At 43.1% G+C, this 21,768-nt stretch overlaps 1 protein-coding gene and 1 long non-coding RNA gene across 8 annotated transcripts in view; one reads left to right on the top strand and one right to left on the bottom strand.

The window, feature by feature from the left end:
* taok3a (TAO kinase 3a) overlaps positions 1–21,768 on the top strand; it is a 62,207-nt gene that overhangs the window by 36,843 nt on the left and 3,596 nt on the right. For 2 of the 3 annotated variants that reach the window (XM_053420971.1, XM_053420972.1), the window contains exons 9-19: positions 1,743–1,834; positions 2,063–2,156; positions 4,870–4,951; positions 7,878–8,045; positions 9,216–9,413; positions 11,333–11,470; positions 17,055–17,291; positions 18,739–18,867; positions 19,749–19,952; positions 20,466–20,705; positions 21,331–21,543. In XM_053420971.1, the coding sequence (XP_053276946.1) occupies positions 1,743–1,834; positions 2,063–2,156; positions 4,870–4,951; positions 7,878–8,045; positions 9,216–9,413; positions 11,333–11,470; positions 17,055–17,291; positions 18,739–18,867; positions 19,749–19,952; positions 20,466–20,705; positions 21,331–21,543 (1,795 nt within the window). Of the gene's footprint in view, positions 1–1,742; positions 1,835–2,062; positions 2,157–4,869; positions 4,952–7,877; positions 8,046–9,215; positions 9,414–11,332; positions 11,471–14,162; positions 16,491–17,054; positions 17,292–18,738; positions 18,868–19,748; positions 19,953–20,465; positions 20,706–21,330; positions 21,544–21,768 lie in introns of those variants that run through there. The other variant, XM_053420973.1, reaches the window with a different exon arrangement.
* Positions 7,025–19,947, bottom strand: LOC128438411 (uncharacterized). Of its 5 annotated transcripts, none has more exons than XR_008338328.1 (7): positions 19,694–19,947; positions 18,877–19,054; positions 16,123–16,515; positions 15,372–15,480; positions 12,355–13,786; positions 8,122–10,477; positions 7,025–8,015 (listed from the first exon to the last, which is right to left on the bottom strand). It is a non-coding gene; the product is annotated as an uncharacterized LOC128438411 (long non-coding RNA). The 5 variants fall into 5 exon arrangements; XR_008338325.1 differs by lacking the exons at positions 18,877–19,054; positions 19,694–19,947 and adding an exon at positions 17,029–17,251 and having other exon boundaries at positions 12,355–12,457; positions 12,961–13,786; XR_008338327.1 differs by lacking the exon at positions 19,694–19,947 and having other exon boundaries at positions 18,877–19,610.

Raw genomic sequence — 21,768 nt, 5'->3', positions numbered from 1 at the left:
GTGTTGCTGCAGGGTGAGTTTCACGTTTTCACCATCAGGCCATCAGTGATTTCTGAATTTCGATGCCTGAGGCTAATCTCATAAATTATAGGAGTTTGCTTAGTTCACATTTGTGTTCCACTCTCCAGCCCTTTTCAGACATGCAGTTCTAAATGCTGTTCATGTGTCTGAGTGAGCGTCAGAAGTGCTTTTACATTGAAGTCAGAACAGACATTTTAGATTCGACCTCGTTAAACTAATAAATCATTAAAATCAATGAGGGTGTGAGAAGGCTGAGCATAACTCACGCTCAAGTTGCTTGTCATTGATGCAGCGTGTGAGTAAACCTACAAAATGTGTATATCCTATGATGCCAAATATTAAGCTAGCATTGTGTCTTGTTTTCTCTTGTATAACCTTCTCACATTAAAACCAATGTTATGACCCAGCTCATGAGGTGTAAAGGTAGCAACTTAAAACCAGATGTTGGTGGTTGGACTTAGGAATTTACTGATGGAGGTGAAAATGAGTGATTTAACTAACGAAAGGGGAGAAGACCAGGAGTTACAGATTCACCCAACAACCAAAAGTAAACAAAACCTAAATAACTACTCTACTGGAACAGAATAGAAACATGGACATGACAGCTCCCTAAAAGTGAAGGATCACTTTTAGGGAGCGGCGGTGGTCTAGTGGCAGAAACTTGGACCATGGGCAGAGAAGGTCTCTGGTTCGTCTCTGGTTAGACTCCACGGAGAGACAACAAAAGACGAATCTGGATTGATCTGTCCAAAAATCCAAGAGTCTCCCTACCCTGTCTAGTGCCCCTGAGCAAGGCACCTTACTCCCCCAACATCTGCTCCCCGAGCGCTGTACATGGCTGCTCACTGCTCTGTGTGTACTGCACCAGATGGGTCAAAAGCAGAGATGAATTTCCCCATTGTGTGGATAAATAAAGAAATCTAATCTAAGAAACACAGTCAGCATCACTGTTCCTAGTGTGTAAGTGTTAGTGCTGGATCAGTACCTAAAAGTAAACCTATCCCAGTCGTTAATAGTCGGTAGTTTCTCAGAAGTCTTTACAATGTCAAAGTTCACTCAGCGCATCAAACACAAATCAATCAACCGTAGGTTCTCTAATGAAGCATGCTGACAAACTGGTCAGATCAGATGTGTTGATCCGCTCTTAATGAAGCTCAGTCTTGATTAAAGAACCTGATTGGACAGGCTGCTGCTCCAATAAGGTCAGAGAGGAAGTAGGAAGATCAGCTCCAGGCAGTGTCCAATCGGGCGTGAGGCTCAACTCAACAATAACTTCTAGTTAAATACAGGATTGAAGAGGCCGTGTCTACAGTCGTAAAACACAGGCATTTACTGATTGACATCTATGGTCCAAAAGACAAAAGTACAGAGCTTAAACAACTTCATAAAGTCGGCTATGTTATATTTTTATTGTCTCTAAAGGATGTAGGTCAGAAGTCATCAACAAAAAGTATCCCCTCACATTCTTTTAAGCTTTGGTGGTGAATGAATTTGTCCCAAACAGCTGGACGGGTGATGGACGGTCCTGCAGCAGCCAACAGCATAAACTTTGTCTCACGCGTCATGATCACAGAAACACACATGTTCCCAAAAAACTGAGCTGCAGTCACAGCATAACTGAGTCTTTTTAAAAGCTCTGAGAGGCTTAGCAGATTATCACATTTTCATGGATTTCACCTCATGCTTGCTAAACTGTGTGTGTTTGTGTGCACACACCTCAGGATGGCTCCCGAAGTGATCCTAGCCATGGACGAGGGTCAATACGAGGGGAAGGTGGACATCTGGTCCCTGGGTATCACCTGTATTGAACTGGGTGAGTGTAAATATACCCCCTAGTTAAAAATGTATATATAGATCCATTCAGTCAACAGTTAAACAGACTTGAGCTTATTAAAAGTGATGCATGAAACAAGTTGACACAGCAAACGTTTAATTTCAAATCTGCCTGATTCAAGCAGAAGCAGATTGTGTTGATGGTGAAAACTTTGGCACTAAAGCCTCTCTCTTCGTCTTCCTCGTGTTTCTCTGTCTCTTATTTCAGCGGAGCGCAAACCGCCCTTGTTCAACATGAACGCCATGAGTGCCTTATATCACATCGCCCAGAACGACTCTCCCACGCTGCAGTCCAATGAGTGGTGAGTTGAACACACTTCCCAAATATTACAGTTATAATTTAATCCACATTTCATATTCTAACACAGGCAACAGGTTTCCCCCTCTGAAATGACAAGTAGCCTAAGATTACAACTTTATCTGTTAATTTCACAACTTTTTCTCACAAAATCTTGTCCTTATTCCCCAGAAAAACCTCTGGTGATTTTTTTCACTTTAAGTGGCCCTAAAACAAATGTCTTGCTGAGTTAGTGTGATATGTCAAATTGATGCTTCAGAACATAAGTGCTGATTCATTGAATTAAAAAAACATCAAATTATCAAACTCCTTCATCTTTAATCTAAATAAAATCCAGTGAAACTGCTGGTACAATATCTCCAGTCAACTGTAAATACTAAAGCTCCGTCCGATCCGGGCTCAATCAGAGTAAAACACATCCCTTTGTTAATCTGCTCGACTTGTGATCCGAGCCACAGGCCTCGTGCGAGGTCGCACTCTTAAGTCTCTTATGTAATTACCTGAGAAGCCTCCGCCACAGAGACACTGTGAGAATACTCTCATCCTTCCCACTGCGCTCACACACACGTTTTCATGTTTATCAGAATCACAACAAAGCAGTGTTGATTATTGTAATATTATTCTGTTATTCTTTTTGTTTGCTCTGCTAACTAGGCCGTTTCTCTCTGCTTACACTCTGTGTTCTGGCTGTAATGTGGGAACACAGCCTGCCTTATGCATTACTTTAGGCTGCTATCAGCCTCACAGCTCATGACTGTGGATGCTAATAGATTCTCCAGAGACGATCCTTCCAGACATAAAAAAGAGACAAACTTAAAGCAATTTAATTTGGGCCAGCAGGTTTTAAACAGCTCCTTGCCGTCTCTTCTCAGCATCAACCCATCACACAGTGTCGGAAGAAGCACTTCACTTCAGTCAGGGCCTTAATGAAATTTGACAATTCAAGTTAAGTGTTGCTAAAATTAATAAACTGATCATTGATTTCTGCTGATATCGAATACATCGACAGTAACAAAACAGATTTGGTTATTTTTCTTCTGTGTTAATAGTAATAACACAATGGGTGTTCATTGTTGAATGGAGGACTTATTTTAGGAAGATTAATCAGCTCTAAACAAAAGAGTAACTGGAGCATGAAACGATTTAAACACTCAAACAACAAAGTCACCACAGCTGAGCCATTTGATGATTTATGTTCTCAAATAACAGATAAATACTTTATTAAAACATTTGCATAGTTGCATAGACTGTGACAATGTTTACATGGCCACCAATTTTTCCAAAATGAGTCTTAAGATCCTAATTTGAGAATCGCTTATTTTAAAAATGACCTTTTCCAGGTTAAGATAATCATCTTTTGCATGTCAGTGTCTTTTTCTGACTATTGTCTTAATCCGTTTGATATCAGAATATTGATGTCCATATTATTAACCTGTATATAGCACAGTTTACACGTCAATATACATGATATAGTTATTCTTTATTATTTTACCTTGCTGAGCAGAGAAGATAATATTTTTATGAATGTATAAAGAAGTAGATTAACTAGATCAAAACCCTTCTATCAGTGAAACACAAAGGCAGCAAATATGCCAGCGTTCCTCCGAGTTGCTGTCGACGCTGCTCACCCACTGCACATGAGGTGTGATTGTCATGGGAGGAAAACAGCACTCGTGAATCACTATATTAACCCTATGTTTGCTCTTCTCAATTTAAATCGTTCTTCTTCCATGATGTCATTACTATGCCATCAAAGTGAATGAAAGTCGTGCAAGCAAAATAAAATATTGCAAGAGTGTGCATCTTGTGCCGGGAACAAGAAGAGTGTTTCTCTCTCCCTGCCTCAGAACAGCCCGGAGGCATCACTGGCCTTCCTGTGTCTTCCACCTAAGCTCTCAATTAAATCAGGTCTCACTTCCACACTTTGCAGGAGAGCACGTATTGTGGGCTCGGAGAAACGAGGCAGGGGGGAAACGTTTCGAGTCAGAATTCGCCGCCTGTGACTCTGGTTGACTTCTTTTTGTAAAATTAGCGTTGGTTTCTATCATCGTGCTGAGGCGAGCGACTGTGTGGGGTGGCGCGGGGTTGTGGTATTTTTGGAGGAGCTCCAGCGGCCCGAGGCGTTAGCAACATACCGCCAGATGAGACGAGTAGAGACATCGGCTCTAGAGTGTTACCTCACTGCACAGAAAACACAAGGCTGCACTGTAAAGACCCTGACTTCACATACCTCCACTAAAAAACACGAGCTGGAGGTTGTGTTGCAGTCACTGACCCCGGGATGGCCCCGAAACACTCATTTTCCAGGTCAAAATCCTAAATAGCATCATGGGCTGTGTGTGAATGACCCAGAGCAACAACCTGAAACGGTGTGTTACATATACTGTGTGATCGGGATCATATTTTTAGATCTGAGTCAGTGGCACAGTGCTCCACAGCTCCAGTGGCCTATATTCTTTATAGCTTCACATATTTACATAATCCGTATATGGTTCATGTATGGGGCTACGCGAAGGGATTACATGGATTGTTTTGGTTTAATTAATTGATATGGTAAACACAGCACAACAGAGGATTATTCACCATCACGTTCAAACCAGTCCTTGACAGTGGGTGCAGTCTGTGTGGCTGAGCGCAGCCGGTCATTAAACCATCACTGCTGTAATCTCTTTAACCTGTTCTGATCCATAACCTCCATCACACTCCTCTTCACACAGGACTGACCCCTTCCGGAGCTTTGTCGACTACTGCCTACTGAAAATTCCTCAGGACAGACCCTCGTCGGGGGAGCTGCTAAGAGTGAGTGGGCTTGCTTTGTAATCCCCGCAGCCGTGACCTCACTTCCTGCCTCAGTTAGTCCCAGAGCCATGCGGATGAGTCACTCCCACCCACCCACGGCTCTCTAATATGCAAACAGATACACAGAGTATTCTTCCAAGCGCAGGAGCCCCTGCTGAGAACTGGCTTTTCTGATTTTATTCCTTTTTTGTCCCCCATTTGTCGTAGCGCTGCCTCTTGTGTAGCTTCCATCCCTCAGGGCTCCGTAGAGCTTGTGTGTTCGCTGCTTTCACATCAGCACTTTGATCAGTGCACAACCGAGCTTTTAAATGGTTTGTCTATCCATCATTTAGCCAGTTACTCACTCAATTGCATGACAGGATAAATGAAAAATGAGAACTACGTAGATGGCATCAAATGAACATTACACATAATAAAAACAAACCTAAATTATATTTCTAAAGCCTAGAATTTGGATAATGATTATTATTATTATTAATGCCTTTTTGTATACTTTGTAAGACACCAAGGAATCCCTCAAAAATAGGCCACAATAAACATTCCCCGTTCCCTGACCAGCAGCTTTCACACCTGCCTCACCTTCGGAAGGTGTGAGGTTGTTCTAGCAGCTAAGCCAGAGGGTCTGGACTGTCACCGGGATGAGATCGACATTTAGACCCCTGACCCAAATCCAGTCTGAAAAACCATTAAAGAAGGATAAGTAGTGACCAGACCAGATCAGTGACGAAGGGGCTGCTGTATGTTGAAGGGGCTTTTTGGGGGGGCTGTGGTGTAGCCTGTGATTAATTCCCCATTTTCACTTCTCAGACAGACAGACACACACACACACACACACACACACACACACACACACACACACACACACACACACACACATACACACACGCCCCTCCAAGCTCTTAACAGGGGAAATCAGGTCACTAATCTGTGGCCTTGAGATATCACTGCTCTGGCTTCAGGTTAAACACACTCCCTGTGTACCTCGTTCAGAGTAATGCTCATTATATGAATAATGAAATAATAACCACTCTGTGGCCTCCTCCCATAAGAACTCATCATTAATGCGAAAATTACTCTCTTCAACAGCAAAAAATAGCTCTGGGCGATGATTATATAAATTAAACACCAAAGCACATATAGTCCCAGTGTATAAACCACAGAGGACCAGAGGTTGTGTTCAAATGGATCATTTTATCAAGTCAAGATAAACCTACAATTTCATAAACTGGATTTTAGGCCTTAAAAAGTCTTAAATTTGTTTGAAATATAACGTCATAGGTTTTAAATATATAATTAATTATGTCAGTGTTGATTCATGATCACGTTTCATTGTATCGCGTTTCGAGACGTCGATACCACGGCTCCACGATCTCTACTGTGCAGACTTGACATGTGCAGGAGGGCAGCGTTTATTCAGTATATTTTAGCTTGATCTCCGGATAGTGGGAGAAGTTGGAGACTCGTTCTGGGTTGTTTAAACCTGCAGAAACTCTGAGTTAATACTAAATGATAACAAGTATTTGTTTCATAATTTGCCGATCCTCTACAAAGTAAATCTGGTAGAGAGGCCGGCGACGCTGCACACAGAACATTGTGTCATGTCCCTTCTTCTTAGCACCACCCCCATAATGAGGAAGAATCCTGGAGATCACTTACGCTGGCTGATGGGTCGGGGGTGGCCGAGCGCGCACCCACACTCCATCCGTCAGAAAACGGGACAAATCACTCTCATCTCTATTTTCAGAGCAGTGATGTCATCCCCCCCGTGTCCTGACTAACCCATTACACCAGCATCTGTCACATGGAAGAGGAAGGTGTGCAGAGGGAGGGAGAGAGAGAGGGAGATGGACCTAAAATGTGTTATTTTTTCTCACATCTCGTCATATATTTATATTTTAGCCTGACGTTACAAACATTTTTAGCCTTTTCAGCCGAGCGCACAATCATTTATGAATGAGAGTGACTAAGAGGAGGTGTGAGTGTGTGGTGGAGTGGGCAGAGGAGCCGGCCAGAGAACATGACGCGTTTTTGGTTTATTTTCATTTTGCATTTACAGTACAGTAAATTGTCCCCCCCCCCTCTCTGACCTGATTGTGTAACAGGTTGAATAATTTCATAAATACACAAAGACACACCTTCATCGAACTAAAGAAGAACCTTTCATAGCTTAAAAATCGAAATGTGTCACCACCCTCTTTAGTGGAAAGGATGATTCTATAATAACCCTTAAATACATTTACATAATTGTAGACCTAAAAGCCTCTCATTATCATCATATTCTTAAACAGTTGTTTCTGTGCCTTGCCATAATTTAATTAAAGATGTCATTAATGCAGATGCAAATACAGAGAAGACATTAGTCACTGGAAAGAAGAGGATCAGGGGTATTTGAGAAAATCGATTTTATGACAGTCTTTCACAGGAAGCTGTGAGTCCCAGGATCAGCTGAGCAACCTGCAGGCGCCCTCTAGTGACAGGCACAGTTGTGGTGTTTATTGAAATGAATGGATGAAACAAGTTAAAAGCAGCGCATTGAAAATATGTCAAATATGATCTACTTCAAACACAATTCATATCTAGTTAGATCTTAAAGCTGTGCTTCAATCACAGTTTTTCGTATTTGCTGAGAAGTACCTAATCTATTCGATCTAATCCAGCAAACACCATCTTTTTGTTTTACTTTATTGTTTATTATTTGCTATCGATATTTAGATTACTAGATACAATTTCTGTAAACTGTAACATGTAGACTATCGTTAATCATTTAACACCAAAAAATTGTATCATATGTAGAGTGACCTTACTACGTAACTTTAAACAGATCAGAGTACAGTTTAAGAAAGACAAAAACAAGTGTTTCCTCCTTCTACAGCTAACTTAAGACCCGACATACTAATCGACGCTCTCCCTCTCTTTCTCTGTCCAGCATGATTTTGTGCGTCGGGAGCGGTCGCCACGCATTCTCCTCGAACTCATCCAGAGGACCAAGGACGCAGTGCGTGAGCTGGACAACCTGCAGTACCGCAAGATGAAGAAGATCCTCTACCAGGAGAAGCACAACGGGCTGATGGGAGAGAGCCAGGAGGAGGAGGAGGTGGGAGGAAGAGGGACACGGGGGTGTTGATTGGACAGTGTATATAAAATTCAAAAAAACAACTAGACTGATTTACCTGACATTTTGGTGGTAGTATGTGGTACATGTCATAGAAGAACCCATCACATGTTGGTAGGGATCCAGGATCACTATCTTTAACAAGATAGGATGTTTTCAACATTTTGATGATGATTAAATCTGAACAAAGCAGTGACCTTGTCAATAACAACATCAGATTCTCCAGTTCCGGATCTGTTCACCATGCTGATCTTCACTTTGAATAGGTGAACAGCTCTTTGTGCAGCAGCTGGTTTTTATGTCTGCAGGTCACTTTTACAATTTCAGGAAAAAAAGATACCACAGCACGAACACAGGTCGGAGAAGCTGCACATTTATTCTTAGAAATGGACTGAAACATTTAACAGAATTTGTTGGATCACACGTTTTTCTAAGTGGATTGATCGTCCTTTTCCACTGCAGCCCATCAGTTTCTTATTCTAATTCAAGCACAGAATTGCTCTGCAGTGAGAGACTGATTTCACTTGATCTGAGTCAACATTGCAGGATTATCTGCATCCAACAGAGGAACTGAGACTCACTGTACAGAGGGAGAGGACAGGTGTCTTTGTCCGAGCGGATGTTGTAGAAGCCTTTCTTCTGCAGCTGCCGCAGCCTGACGTCGGTTTGAAATGCCCGTTAGTTGACCTGGTCTGAGGAAGCATGAACCGGCACGGGCAGCCAGCAGCCACAAGTCCTGTCATCTTACACCACGTGATGCAATCCAGAGCAGCCACCAGACCTCAGTGCAACGAGACACCCCTGAACACTGTACTGTATAAAACCCTGCAGTCCCAAAGCGTTCTGGTTTTAGGAGAGGGTGCAGTGGAAAGATTGATTATAGCCTCCTGATCTACAACTCTCTCACTGGAGACTTGAAGACTGCGCTGCTCTTTAAAGTTGTGCAGTTTGATTCCGCTTTATGTATCATGATCACTCACTGACACCACAAAATGATACAAGCATCCTAAGAGTTAGGGTAGAACACAAATAAGCATAGTTTTGAATCAATCCTGAGGTTGTTGGTTTTAAAGAAAGACACGAGTGCATGACTCTTGAGCACTCGTTTGTGGAGCCACATCTTCATGCATGTGTGTGGACGTTCCCCTGCAGGACAGCGAGGCGGCCAGCTGTAAGATGAACAGCCTGGGCAGCAACCACTCCATCCCCAGCACCTCGGTCAGCACAGGCAGCCAGAGCAGCAGCGTGAACAGCATGCAGGAGGTGCTGGACGACAGCTGCTCCGACATGACCATGATGCACCCCCAGGACTACGGCAGCACCCTGGACTCCTCGCCGCACACCAAAAAGGTGAAGGTCAGGGGTGAAAAGGGAAGTGGAAGAGGGATTAAAAGTCATAACCAAAACCAAACTGGAGTCACAACCTGAAAACCAGTGTGAGAAGTTCTCAGTCAATCACAAAATCTTCTGTCCAAGCAGATGAGCTCATGAACCCCGTCACTGAAACCATGTCATGGCCAATATATGTTTATCCCCTTTGCTGATATCTGCTGATGCTGGTTACACGTGTAATTTCCCCATAGTGGTTAAAAAAAGGATTATTATTATATTCCCACATTATCGTATTGTAAACTCCTCAATCCACTGATTTAAAAAGTCCCTTTGATAAAGAGTAAGACAAGTAGTCAGTCGTCCGGTGTGGAATTTGCATGTTCTCCTCATATGTGGGACCTCAAGCTTCCTCCTACAGTCCAGAGACATGTTGTCAGATTAATTGTGGACTCTAAATTGCCAGTAAGTGTGTTTGTGTCTGTACATCGCCCCTGGCCACCTCTCCATGGTGTAACCTTAACGTTAACTGGGACTGACTCAAGCCAACCAGTATAGATAATGGATGGATGGAATTAGCACTCTTGTAAGAATCGTATTCCTCAGTACATAAAACCCAACACCACTTTCTTTATGTGGTAACGACGACACTCCTGAAAAGGAAACGACACACTGCTCCGTTGAAAACATCCTCTGGGTTTTTTCTCACTGTTTTCACGAGTGTGTGTGTAATCCCCTCCCCCCCCCCCTGAAACCATGGAAACCATCGACATAGTCCTCACTGTTTGGCAGATTGCTTCAAGTTCATCACAGACACTGTTCACACTCCAGGAACAAAGGCTGTGTACACATGTCGACAAGCAACACACACACACACACGCGCGCTCTTACAACTCACACAGTCACACGTTACACAGAGGTCAACACAATGCCTATCTCCTTGAATACCTCATGTAAATGAAAGATGTGTGAAGAGAGGGCTGTCACTGCTCCGTCATTCTCTTTCTTCATCTGCTCTCTGAGATTTGACAGAGTGTGAATACGCACAGACAGTAAGTGTGTTGTTTCAAGTTCAGGGGGCTGATCTGAGAACAAATGAAAGTGACACATATTGTTGTGAGACGCTGATGAAGATCACGTCTCACATGAATCAACTCTCTGGTCCCAGGTTCCTGAAAACGTCTGGGTGGGGGGGTTGGAAAGGTTCCGATTGACACAGTTTCAGCAGCGGCTGATGATTCCTTTTGATAATTACATTTCGTGTGATTAAACATTAATGGGAAATGTTGTTATTTAAAGAGTTTTAGTACTGCGGAGTTCAAAGGAGACATTTGATGATTTTTCATTTGTTTTGAATGTCAACGTTTTTGAAAGATTAAAAAAGCCAGAAGTCTGTGAGTCACATGAAACACCTCGTCATTCAAACCACTGTGATGTCACATGTCATCACACTAACCCACATTTGCGTTATGCACAGCTGACAGCTATTCTGGTTCGCCGTCTAACAAAGCTCGGTAAGGCAAGAGCTGAGGCCCACATATCCGGGGGGGGGGGCACCTTAACGAGCCTAGTGTTTCAGACAGAGGCTGAAAAGAGGAGCTGCAGCAGTATGAGGACAGTGGTGTGTTTCCTGAACATTCGAGAGTGTAAACATTTTCAAGTCATAACACAAATTATGAATATGACCACAATATGGCTCATTTAAACATATAAGGTGGAACAATTCTAGACTAGACCTATGTTGTGTATTTTGTCGACTTGTTCTTACATTACCAAATTATTTCCAACGATTCAAACTCAGAAATCCACATCTGAAAATTTGGGTCATCTTTTAATTTTGACATATCAGCTTTACCTTATCACTTTCTCTGCTGTAACTTCCCAGCTAAACAACGTATGACTTGTTCACCTCAGTCTCATTAAAAGTGTGTTTCACGCAGGACCATCAGTACAACTGGGACGATGGGCTCCACAGGGACCACCGACCAGAGCTGAGGCCGGCCTCCTCCGACAAGAGCAGCCAGGCTCAGAACTACAAGAACCAGAGCCGCTTCGCCACCATCAAGTCTGCATCACTGGTGAGATTAACAAAACGTGTTTTATGTCTCTAGGAGGTCATTTTCTCCACCTGGACAAAGTGTGTTGTTTGGGGAAAATCAAAAAATCAACATCTCACAGTTGTTGTGTTTACACTGCAGCAGCACACGAGATCACACATGAGGAATTGTTTTGTTCCTGTCACTGATTGTGAAGGACGTTGACGTAATGTCTCCAGGCTGTGAAAAAAATATGTTCTTGTCGCGTTGTTTAGCAGATCTGTCTTTTCCTTGTTCCTTCACCAACTCTTTGATGTTTTATTCTTTGTTTTCTGTACTTTTGATCATTATTCTTCTTTCGTCTCCATCTATATTTCTGTCTTCACCTCTCTCCGGCTCCACAATTAACCATTTCTCCTCCTCGTCCCTATTATTCACCTCACTCCTTTTGTTTTCCCTCCTCTTGTACTATGCTTCACATTACCTCTCCTCCCCGTCCTCCCTCTCCTGCTCTTGATAAACCAACGGTCTCAGATATTCTCAGTTGAAGGGGTGGGGTGGGGGGGGGGGGGGGGGGGGGCTTTTCTCTCTCTCCTTCTTTCTATGTCTCCCTCCCAGTCTGTTGTCATGGAAACCAGCTCTAGTAACTAGTAAGTAGTCGCGGTGTTGTGTGTAAGTGTATGAGAGTGTGTGTTTGTACGTGTGTGTGTGTGTGTCTGTTTGTGTTTACCCATCCATGACCTAGTGGTTTTATTTTTGAGTCCCGTCTTTTGTCAGGTCTTAAATCAGACCACATGAGCAAGGCAGTGTGTGTGTGTATGGTTGTGTGTGTGTGTGTCTTTTACCAGCACCTGAACCACTGATAGTTCAGGGGCTGTGTGTGTATTATTTACCCACCACTGGAGATTTCTTGTGTTTATATTTACCTTACAGTTGTAGCGTCTCATAACTTTGCAACAGACATTGATAGGATCTGTATGATTCCTTCTGGCCATTCTACATTCCCATTGAACACCAACGCTGGAGCCACTAAAGTATGATGGTTGAAAATAGAAACATATCATCAAATTCCAGGGTCAGAATCCACCCTGAGACATTTCTTAGTGATATATGGTTCCTTTCTTTGCTGTTTTACTTTCCCTTCTGTGGGGACCTCGCCAGAAAAGTATAAAATAAGGTCATTACTCTGTCAAGCATTTGTTTCAGTGGCCCCTCGGGAGGAAACACTGTCTCAGTTTTATCTCCAGAAGCTTCCACACTGTGGTTTCCCAACCTTTCTTGACTCCATGTAACTCAACCAATTAAAGTGATTAACCTTCTTGTGTAATATAAATGTTTTTCTCCCGGTGAGTCATGTTCGACTTTGTGAATGTGCCGGAAAATTCAGGAGCTCACTCACTTCACATGCAGGATGTGAAGAAAGAATCGTTGTCTCAACATGCTTAAAAACAAAAATGTTCATGGCTATTTGAGCACCAACGCCTGAGAGTTCAATTTGCACCATAACGTCAGGCAGGAGAAGGTGCAGTCACCTGGGTGTCATGTTTCCATCACTGCCAATCAGAGCTGGAGCCTCGTCTGCCGGAGTCATCTGACCGGGAGTAAATGTCGATTGTATTCTATAATAGGCAAAAGCCGGATGTTAGTGGGTTTTGTGATCAGTGGAAAAGAAGCTATAGGTTGTAGATTAATTACTTTTTCCACACTTCCGCCCACTATATAAAAATATAGCCAAAAACTATTGAAAACCAACACCGCCATCTTGCGCCAAAGTCATGATTTACAGCTAAGGCTGACTCTCAAATGACTTTTAAAGTGCAAGATGGCGACATCTGTATCCGGGATATTTTGGCTTTATTTAAGTTCAACAGGATGAAGTAGTGACACGTTGTAACGGGTTACAGGAGAAGCCCTAAGTTTAAAGAAATGTGTTCCTATAACCACATAAGACAAGCGATTACATCCTGACATCTACTCACATCTAACTTAAAAAGGAAAAATACAATTCCTCTCTCTTCCGAGCTCTTACATTTTCCATCACTCATTTGTTTAAGAATCACTCTAATATCACAGAAGAGTTTTCCGAATGCTGCAGAGCTGTAACCCACACATTCCTCTTTTAAAACTGTTTTGGTTCATTGTAATTTGCTGTGGATAAATTCATACTAGAGTATAAGCAGCCGAGGTGGCACACGCTGTGTCGGCAGCTCTGTGTAACTGAAGTCTTGAGGAGAGAGACAGCATCGTGTAAACCACAGCGTGTGATCGTGCTGGTCCTGCCCGCCGGCGCTGAAAAAGATGACATCATGTTTTTCTCCTGAGCGCAGACGTCCTCAGATTGGCCTCAACTCGCTGAGACTGGAATCAGCAGGTAGACAAAGAGTGAGGGAGAGAGAGGAGCGGGGGGTCCAGATGGTGAGGGGTGATGGAGAGATGAAGATGGAGAACGGGAAGAGAGACAGCGAGAGAGAAAGAAAGAGAGAGATCATGAACGAGAAGAAAGGAATTTAAAAAAAAAAGGGAAATAATGAAAAACCTGCAAGTAATAAGATGCATCCTCACAAACCTCGCAAGTGATTCCAGAGCGAGAAGTGTGCTCGTGTTTTAAAGACAAAGGAGGAAATCAAGGTGATGGAGGGAGATTCAAAGACATTAGAGCGGGAATGAAATGAAAGAGCGTCACAGCAGGAGGAGGAGGAGGAGGAGGAGGAGGAGGAGGAGGAGGAGGAGGAGGAGGAGGAGGAAGAGGAGGAGGAGGAGGATACAGACAAGATATCAGAGAAGAGAAAGACAAGTAAATAAACGAGCAGCACAGATTCAAATCTGGACAAGATGGACAAGACAAAAAGAGGGTGAAAGGATTAGAAACTCAGAGGTGACATGATGCAGATAGTCTGATATGATGTGAAGAAAGAAAATAAATGTTCAAGAGAAAAAGGAGAAGAGATAAAAGATGAGGTCGAGAAAGTGCAAACTAAGGAGAAATGACCGAGGCAGATGTAAATGAAGGACAAGAAGGGATAGAAACGGTGAAAATACAAAAAACACAAGAAGGAGAATGAGTGTGAGGCTCGAGCGGAGTGAGAGGGAGGGCAGGGGTTACTATAGGTCAGATTAAGTAACTGACTGAAGCTTGAGGTGGCACGAGAGACAACAGCGTTATTAAAAACTTCACCTCGTCTTCAGCGCTTTGAGACGCAGCGAAACACTCTTCTTCTCCATCAGCTTTAAACCCATAACATTATATTTGAATGGTATTTATTAGTTATTTAGCAGAAAATGGAGCAAAAGACTTCCTGCAGATAGATGTCAGAGCTTGTGGTTAAACCAGATGCAAAACATTTGTTTGCATCCCTCCTGAGTTGATACATGAGAATACAGATTATAAGTTTGTCCATGTACAGGAAAAGAGGGCAATAAATGAGGGTCTGTGGAGGTTTTTGACTTCCCTCTTTCAGCCAGACGACTTCACCATATGTTACTATACATCTGTACTAACATTCAACGTGCAGACATTTCTTCTTTTTCTGTCTCGTGCCTGACAAACAGCCAGAAACACTGGACTTAACTTCATGTTATGAGGAAGGACATTAGTGAAATCATGTTTTGGTCTTTGTCTGTTGGTCGGTTAGTTAGTTAGTTAGCAGGATTACGCTAAAACCATGGGTGGAAGGATGTGCTATAGGTGAGGAGAGAACCAATTAAATGCTTCAGGGGGCAGATCCTGGAATGTTTCTACTTTTTCTTTCATATTGCAAGATGGGTATTTTTATTTCTGAGAGAATAATTCATGGATCCTGATGAAAAGAAAGACATGTTTAGATGAGTGATATTTATGAGTAAGTGAAATCTGGTGCACATCCAAACACAAACCCGGATCTAGTGAATTTCAATGTGGTTTCATGAGGAGACCGTTGGGCCTCGGTGGAGGTTTGAGCTCTACCTGGTCTCCTTCCAGTTCAACTCGTGCTTTTATCTTCTGGTTTAGAACAATTCCAGTGTCCTGTAGAGCTTCTTCCACTTCTCCTCCAAATTCTGTCAGGGTTGAAAACCTTTTAACCCAAATCATGGGAAAAAGTAGGAAAAGAAATGCCCCTGTTCATTTTAGAAGCACAAATATTGCTGCCACCGTCAGCACATTTCCTCTATTATGCAAATAGTGTCCTCTCAGTGCAGCACAAAGGTAATTTAAGACAGACCTCCTCAAACTGCTAATTCAGCAGCACAACCTAGTTCAGCTGTGAAATTCCCACTGATCTCACTGGAACATTCACCTTTCGCCTCCATGCTGCCCCTCCACTCCCTCTGAATATGATCTCCTCTGCAGGGCCTGAGCCTTGTGTGAAAGAGGCCATCACATGACGTGACTTGGCCCTTTGTGGCCGCGTGCAGGGTGGCAGCGGAGCAAGTGACTGGGATTGGGAGCAGCAGTATTACAGTAGGGGTATTGATTCAACACGGATTACGGAGCGGAGCTCGAACCTCCATCTATTTCCACCTCTTCCCTCTAGATTCCCTCTTACTTTACTTCTCATTATTTCAATTTTCTTACCTTCTAACTCCTCTGTTCATTCTCCATCTGCTGCTTCTCCTTTGCAACCCCCCTCTCCCCTTTATCTCTCTGCCTTCTCCCCTCCAACCTCCCCCCTTCAACTTCTCTCACTCCTTCTCAATGAGGTATTCATGTGACCCACCTGCTGTACGCCGCTTAGCGTTTGCCCGACTAAAGAGCCGCTCTGTGCTCTTGTTGGCCGGCGGAGTTGGCCTCCCTCATTCGTAGTTCATACGCCTGCCACTGCCGCTGCGTGCCCAGGGCTCGAACCAAGGAGAGAAGTGAGGGGGGGTCCTCTTCCAGTAAAGGGGTGTGGGGGTGGGGGGGTCTCAGGGTGGCATCGGAGCGGAGACGAGGTTCTGTCAGACGTAGGATGCTGCACAAGGTTCCTGGATGCTGGTGCACTTGGCTAAAGTAGCCATCATGTTTGGCCGGAGGAGTTCAGGTGGAAGTTATGAGAAGATGCGGAGCGAGTATTACTTGGACGTGGAGAATCCTTTCTGTGCTCAGGTTGGTGTGTCGGACGTAGGTTTTCCTGAAAAAAAAGAAGAGAAAAAGATGATGTTTCTGTTCAGAAAATGAATTTGATCCTTAATTTGGATTAAATGTGATGATGGAGATGTTCAGTTGTGTTTATTTTCTCGTTCCATCTGGTTTGAACACATTTCCGATGGTTTCTTGGTTTCCTGATCTGTGCGGTGACTCTGTGTGCGATGGTCAAATGAAAGGGCTTTTGTTTGGCTCACAGCTAAAAGGATTTCACAGTTTTTGTTTTTTAAATTCTTAATTTATTTGAAATCAATTGTGTTAACTTTTTAAGGTGCTCACTGATAACAGCAGCTGATCTGAAATTATTAAATTTTTCAACTCCACTCATCAACCAAAAGACGACCTGGATAAATTGTTGCAAAATCTTTACAAAGAACAGGTGATAGATTAAACATGGGAGTTTTGATTCACCCTGAATTTTAAAAACGTTTAATTTCTTGTATATGTACAACAACATTGTTTTAAGTCTGATCTTGAATCAGTTGTCGGAAGCGCTCACATCTCCCAACTTCTCTTCCTCCACAGGTGACCAAGCAGATCCACGAGCATGAGCAGGAGAGCGAGCTGCGGGAGCAGATGTCGGGCTACAAGCGCATGCGGCGGCAGCACCAGAAGCAGCTGATCGCCCTGGAGAACAAGCTGAAGGCCGAGATGGACGAGCACCGGCTCAAGCTGCAGAAGGAGGTGGAGACGCAGGCCAACAACGCCTACATCGAGCTGGAGAAGCTGGCCAAGCGCCACGCCGTGCAGAGCGAGAAGGAGGTGGGCTTGGTCCGAGGGTGGTCAGGGGTTATTGCACACGAGCGGACGCACAAGTGCAGTAAACTCATAAGTTATTACACAGATGATCACAACGTGCAACAGTTGGCTCGAGGGAGGAAATGATGCTGTAGTTATTTAGATTCTGTTTCTGTTTCTGGAGATGAGTTAGTTTGATTCTGCTCAGAGGTGTTATTGTTCACTCGGTTAAAGAAGAGGTAAGTTCTGACTTAACACGCTGCTGCCACCCAATGATAGATGTGATGAAACACGAGGGCAGAAGTAGGTCAGAAGATGTCAGGCTCTGCAAAACAAGCTGTGTGTCTCGGTGATTAGAGTGCGGCCAGCCGCCCCGGCCACAGAGATAGTTTATCTGCTCATAAAGACCAGCAACATAAACACACAAGGTCACATGTCATAAGTGTGTGTGAGACATCGCTCTGTTAGACCAACGGGTTATTAAATTCTGGTTAAATCATCTTTTCATTGAATTTCTATAAAACAAACTAAAACAAGTGAGATCGAACCCGAACTAACCAATCACCTCAAAGCCAGAAGTCTTTAACTGATCGTGGTGTAAATAAACAAGACATGAGAAGTTAAAGGGGCTGCAGCTATTTATTAATATTATTATCATTATATAATTATTACCTCCTCATTGGTGGAGTTTGTTTTTTATAGTTAGCAGGATTACACAAAAACTACTGGACGGATTAACACAACATTTAGTAGAGGGAAGCAGAATTTCTTCAACATTGCGATTCCCAAGGCTTCTCAGAGAATTCTGAGTGAATCTTGATGGGAATAGATTCAACATTTTAAAGGTTGGAATCGACGAGTTTGTGCAATTTCATGTGGATTCATATCAACATCTGGATCTTGTGGATTTAAATGTGGTTTCATAAGGAGTGCAGGGTTTTGTCAGCAGCTCTATGGTAAGAAATTGGGCACAAAACATTTTTTAATTTAAAAATTATTTCAAAATAGTGAAATATTTTGAATTTTTTTTAGAATTTCCTTAAGTCGATTTTTTTTCTGTGACCGGGAGTAAAACAAACCTCAAAGATATTCTCTTCATAATTATATAAAACCATAAATCCTCCACTAAGACATCCTTGAAATATCATACAGACATAGTTTTTATCGCAGACATTTTAAACATTTAGAAATATTTAATACTTATTTAAAAAACAATTTATCAAGAAATTAAACAGGAAATAAATTCAGAACTAAAAGAATAATTAGTTGCAGACCTGAAACTTCTAACGTTTTGTAATTTTGCTTGAAAATCATTGAAATCATATTGTTTAAATGTATCTTGATATATACTGTAAATTTTTGTTGTATAATTCACAGTTTAGAGCTGAGATTGTGTTGAGTTAAAATATTCTGACGGCTGAGCTAACTGCTCCCCTGTTCTCCCTGTTTCCTGCCCCCCCCTCCCCTCCAGATGAAGACGGCGTCGGCGGATGAGAAGAAGTTCCAGCAGCAGATCGTGGCGCAGCAGAAGAAGGAGCTGACCACTTTCCTGGATAATCAAAAGAAGCAGTACAAACTCTGCAAGGAGAAGATAAAGGAGGTGCCCCACGTTCTGCTCTTTTCCTTCTTTTCATCCTTTTGTGCGTTTCTCCCTCGTGTGTGACACACGGTCCAGTCGGCTGTGCACAGTTGAATCAGCCCTCCTCCACACAAACATGCACATTCACTACCTCCAAAGTGGTCTTTTGGAAAGTTGTGTTGAGTCACACCGCCCACTATCCGTGTACCTACACATGTATACACACACAAATGAGGAAAACCCACAAGTCCATACGCACAGAGCAGCGTTAGTGTGCCTCCGCAACCTTGGAACCGAGTCCAGATGATGCTCCTGTGGGCCGCGAGTGTGATGCACTGTGTTTTCAGTTAGGAGATAAGTGACCAAAATTAGGTCAGCGCCGTTAAAAGAAAGCGTCTCTGGCAGGGAGAGATATTTCCCACCAACTGAGGGCTGTAACGGAATTAGACACCACAGAGGGCGAGGATCAGGCTCGTGTGTTAAGTGTATTAGCGCGAGTTGTAGATTACCTTAAAGCCCATGAAAGAGAAAGAGAACTCATACAGAGGAGGGAGAGATTCGGCTGAAATTATGGAGCTTTTACACCATATGAAAGTCAGCTGTGGTCCATGACAGAAGGTCAGCTGGAGTTTGGCATGAGCTCCACAAATGCATGATAATGTTGACGTGCACGGAGGCTTTTTATTCCACATTCAGAACATGTAGAATATGTAATATAATAGTAAGGAAAATCTGCTTTTCACACATTCACTGGTTGGAACTAATCCTCAAATTAATTCCTCATACAGGGCCCAAAATGTAAATTTCAGATAAATGACCCACCCAACACGTCAAATTAATCTCTTACAGATTCACATGATTCATTGTCCTTTATCTCTGTTTGAACTTCCACCTCTTCTCAGGAGATGAACGAGGACCACAGCACACCGAAGAAGGAGAAGCAGGAGCGTCTGTCCAAGCACAAGGAGAACATGCAGCACTCCCAGGCCGAGGAGGAGGCTCACCTCCTGGCCCAGCAGAGGGTTTTCTACGACAGGAACTGCCGCGCCTTCAGACGCAAAGTCATGATCAAGAGGCACGACTTGGAGCAGGAGCAGATCCGAGAGGTGGGAAGAACAAATATTCATGAATTTATTAATTTAATCATTAAATTCATGATGCAAGTTCCACAAAACACTTTCAAATAAAATCCCTGTTCATTCGTTTTTATTGTTAGTGACAAGGCCCGGAGTAATTCTGAGAAAAACGGCAGCGTGTCCTTGATAAGTGCAGCCATTGTTCAGATCTGATCAATGAGGCGTTTCCTGTTAACTGTAAGAAGATTATTGGAGTAAAGCGTTGCAGCTATGTCATAATCTGAAAAGCTGTTGTGTAAAGAGTCTTTATGTGGGAAAATACACATTTTACACAATCGTTTTAAATCTCAAATTAATGGATATTTAACGTGTGATATTTATGGATTTTGTTGATAATGGCACCAAATGTTCTGAGACTGAAACGAACAAAGAAGAAAATGTATTTCTACTGGGGGAAATTATCATTTAAAATAATAGTAATTAGTAGCACCTACAGCAAATCATCCATGTTCCTTCTTCCTCCATGTTTCCTGCCTCCTTCAGGAGCTGAACAAGAAGAAGACCCAGAAGGAGATGGAGCACGCCATGCTGATCCGCCACGACGAGTCCACGCAGGAGCTGGAGCAGAGGCAGCTGAAGACCCTGCAGAAGCTGCGCATGGACCTGATTCTCCTGCAGCATCAGACGGAGCTGGAGAACCAGATCGAGTACAACAACCGGCGCGAGCGTGAACTCCACCGCAAGCACGTGCTGGAGCTCCGGCAGCAGCCCAAGAACCTCAAAGTGAGTCGACGCGGAGAAAGTCTTTTTTTTTCAACCACAGGATCTTTAACGTGTGGTTGGTTATTGTCTTAAAGACAAATGGAATTGAAATTCAAACCAAAAGCTTTTGATTTCAGATCAATTTTAACAAAGATGCTCTTTGAGAATATAAATTGGAGTCACGTCTGGAGGTGAAACAAACCATGAGTCGTGTTTGACAGTTTTAAAATCGGGATGTAACAAATTCATTTGAAAAATAGAATGGGACTCAGTTGTACCTCTGCCAAGGCCAAACAGTTCCTTTGAATTCAGTCAAGCTGCACCAGATTTCACACACTCCCAAATATCCCTCCCCTGAATGTGTCTTGATTGTTTTCATCAACATCTCTGAGATTCACAATTATATGGAAAAAGTCATCAATCAGTTCAGTTGTTTTTGTGTAAACCTGCTGACGAAGACAAACCGCAATGAAAACACAACTTCCTTGGTGATCATTTTGATAAAACAAAGACTTGAACTTGGGTATAACCTTTTGCAGCACAAATCTGAAGGTTTAAATTCAGCAAACTTAATAAAGACAAACAAAACCATATAATCCAAACCTGATCAACACCTTCTCTCTTCTGTCTGTCCTCTCTCCTTCAGGCTCTGGAGCTGCAGATCAAGAAGCAGTTCCAGGACACGTGTAAGGTGCAGACCAAGCAGTACAAGGCCCTGCGCCACCACCAGATGGAGATCACGCCCAAGGCCGACCACAAGACGGTGCTCAAGGCCCTGAAGGAGGAGCAGACACGCAAGCTGGCCATCCTGGCCGAGCAGTACGAACAGAGCATCAACGAGATGATGGCCTCGCAGGCGGTGAGTCGAGAGAAGTTCACGTGGTCATTGTTCAAGCTCTTATTAAAGCACGATGGTATATTTCAAAGTTTAGATCTTTGAAGGAGATTCTCTCTCCACCTGTTGATTATTCTTGTCCTCAAATCTTATATCGTTCTCTTCTTTCTCACCCCTTGTCCCATCCTAATTTACATTCTCACTTCATCCTGTCCTCCACATATCCTTCTCCATGTCCCTTCTGTCCCT

The sequence above is a fragment of the Pleuronectes platessa genome, chromosome 4, assembly GCF_947347685.1.
Source record: "Pleuronectes platessa chromosome 4, fPlePla1.1, whole genome shotgun sequence".
Classification (NCBI taxonomy): Eukaryota; Metazoa; Chordata; class Actinopteri; order Pleuronectiformes; family Pleuronectidae; genus Pleuronectes; species Pleuronectes platessa.
This window is presented reverse-complemented; position numbering and strand designations above follow the sequence as displayed.